Consider the following 2,181-nt stretch of genomic DNA (forward strand, 5'->3'; position numbering starts at 1 on the left):
TGGTTGGGAGCAAATCATTTTGAAGCTACTATTGAGCTCCAAGCAAACTGGAAGCATTTCCAGTGCAAACTTTATTGGACAAACTGAGGCTGACCTGAGCCAGTACTCACCACACCCCCTGGCATTCTTCAAGTCCAACATCACTATGTATGTGTAAGTTCTCGGGGAAACTTGGGTGCTATGAGAGAACTAGGTTGACAAGAAATTTAGTAGAGGAAATGCCCTGCATGATAGAGGAGAAGGAAGGTGAAGGAGGTAAGACTGGCCTTCAGACTATAATGCGGGTGGTACCCCCGATGAAAAAGAAAGGAAAGAAAAACCTTAGGTTTGGCCAAGCTGGTAGGGCTCCCAGAGCCCAGTAGAGGAGCCTATATCTAAAGGCAGAGATTAGTAACCACAGTGCCTGTTACTGGCTGGAAAAGCACAGAACCAGCTCAAACAGTTGAGGTACCCAAGGGCAGACATCTAGACTCTCAGATCTCCATGCTGGCTCCTGCAGCAGGAGTTCTAAGCAGCAGTGTGTAGGGCTGTGACAGTCTTTGCAATAATGTCATGGGATCACTCTGCTCAGTGACTCAGTCTCTGTGAACTAATGCCACCTGTAAAAGGTGGACAACAAGAGACCTATCCCATCAGCACCAGCTTCTCTCCCAAGTGCTGCAGCTTCCCCTCCTACTAGTCAAGATACTTTCTCATATAAGTCAATCAATGACAAAGTTTTATTTAGAAAATAGAAGTCTATTATTTCATTTTAATATCTCCAAAGAATCAAGCCCATTCGGGGCTGTCCACATGACAGCTACTCAGAGGTCTAGAAAGGTCACCATATCCAGTAAGAAACTCCTCACAGGGCAAGGTTCTGAGTCCTCCATGTCCATCATAGTCAATCGGTAACTGCAATTTTGGTTCAGAAGCCATCCAAGGAGAGCATGCTCTGAGCCATTCTTAACTCATGCCCAGATGAAACAGCTTTCGCAGAAAGGCTGGACCTCCCCAGTAGCCTCTGTAAGAAACAACACAGACAGGCAATGGAGACAAAAGCGGTAGTGTGACACCTGTCAACACTGTGTTTCGAGAAGTCACAAGGGATGCCTATCAGCACATAAAGCAAGATGTATCTACTGAGGTGGAAAGAATCTCATGACTGGAACAAGCTGCCCTGAGTCTTAGCTTTGACACTGAACTTGCTATTTGAGCCCAGCATGCTGACTCAACTCAGCAGACCCCCATGAAGCAGCTGCTACACAAACACTACTGTCTGCTTTGCTTTACCTCTCGACTTTAAAGGAGGGCAGAGTCTCTCAGCCTCACTGACACTTAGGACCTGGTGGTTCCTTAACACGGGGGTTGCCCTGAGCTCTGCAGTATCCCACACCTCTGCTCACTAGCTGTCAACAGCATCCTTCCAGTTATGACAGCCAAATATGTCTCCAAATATTGCGAAAGGTCCCCAAAATCATCCTGGACTAATGATCACGGATGTAGATATCCTGACTTACCAATCCCATATGAGTCTGGAAAAGTCAAAGAATATTTATTTTAGCAAAGAGGAAGACTTATTAATTTGTAGTAGTCTAATTATTGAATACCTACCATTGTCTGCCTCTGCATGTAATATCTCCTTAATGTTATTTTCATTTCTCAGATAAGAAACTAAATTTGGTCTAATCAACTTGCTCAGCTAGCCAGTGGTAGAAACATTATTCAAAAGTAAGTCAGAATTGGAGTCTATCTCTGTTCTCTTAATTACTTTTAATTTTTCTCGAACATAACAAAAAAACCAAAGGAAGTTAGCAGATTAGAAAGTACTTGGCATGTGAGAACAGTTTTTATTATAGTATTAGCATTAGCATTATTATTTATTTAATTTATCTAGAAACAAAAAGAGAATAGAGGATAGAAGACAGACAATTTGGCTCCTCCCACGAATGAACTGGAGAGTGGGAGATGTTGCAAACTTTCCCCAAGTGTGTCTGAGGCTCGGGAATCCTTTAAGGGCTACCAGCAATTCTTGAGGAATGGCGCCATAGAGTAGGTCCCATTAGCAAGTCCTGCTTTGAGTAGAAGATGGAAAGACCCATGAAACAACCCCCTACCCCCACAGTGCACAAGTTGGTGCCCTCTGCACAGGCACAAGATGAGGTACCCACCTCAGCATCATGTTCCAATATAGGAAAGGCA

General features: G+C 44.0%; 1 protein-coding gene across 2 annotated transcripts in view; it reads right to left on the bottom strand.

Moving 5' to 3' along the window:
• Positions 1–695: 695 nt before the first annotated feature.
• Positions 696–2,181, bottom strand: part of Sqor (sulfide quinone oxidoreductase) — a 43,170-nt gene continuing 41,684 nt past the window's right edge. For both annotated transcript variants that reach the window (XM_027421981.2, XM_035446480.1), the window contains exons 9-10: positions 2,151–2,181; positions 696–1,003 (exon numbers count right to left, since the gene is read on the bottom strand). The exon at positions 2,151–2,181 is cut by the window's right edge and continues 148 nt beyond it. In XM_027421981.2, the coding sequence (XP_027277782.1) occupies positions 946–1,003; positions 2,151–2,181 (89 nt within the window). In that variant the 3' untranslated portion in view covers positions 696–945. The remainder of the gene's footprint in view (positions 1,004–2,150) is intronic.

This window comes from Cricetulus griseus, chromosome 6, assembly GCF_003668045.3.
Source record: "Cricetulus griseus strain 17A/GY chromosome 6, alternate assembly CriGri-PICRH-1.0, whole genome shotgun sequence".
NCBI classification, from domain to species: domain Eukaryota; kingdom Metazoa; phylum Chordata; class Mammalia; order Rodentia; family Cricetidae; genus Cricetulus; species Cricetulus griseus.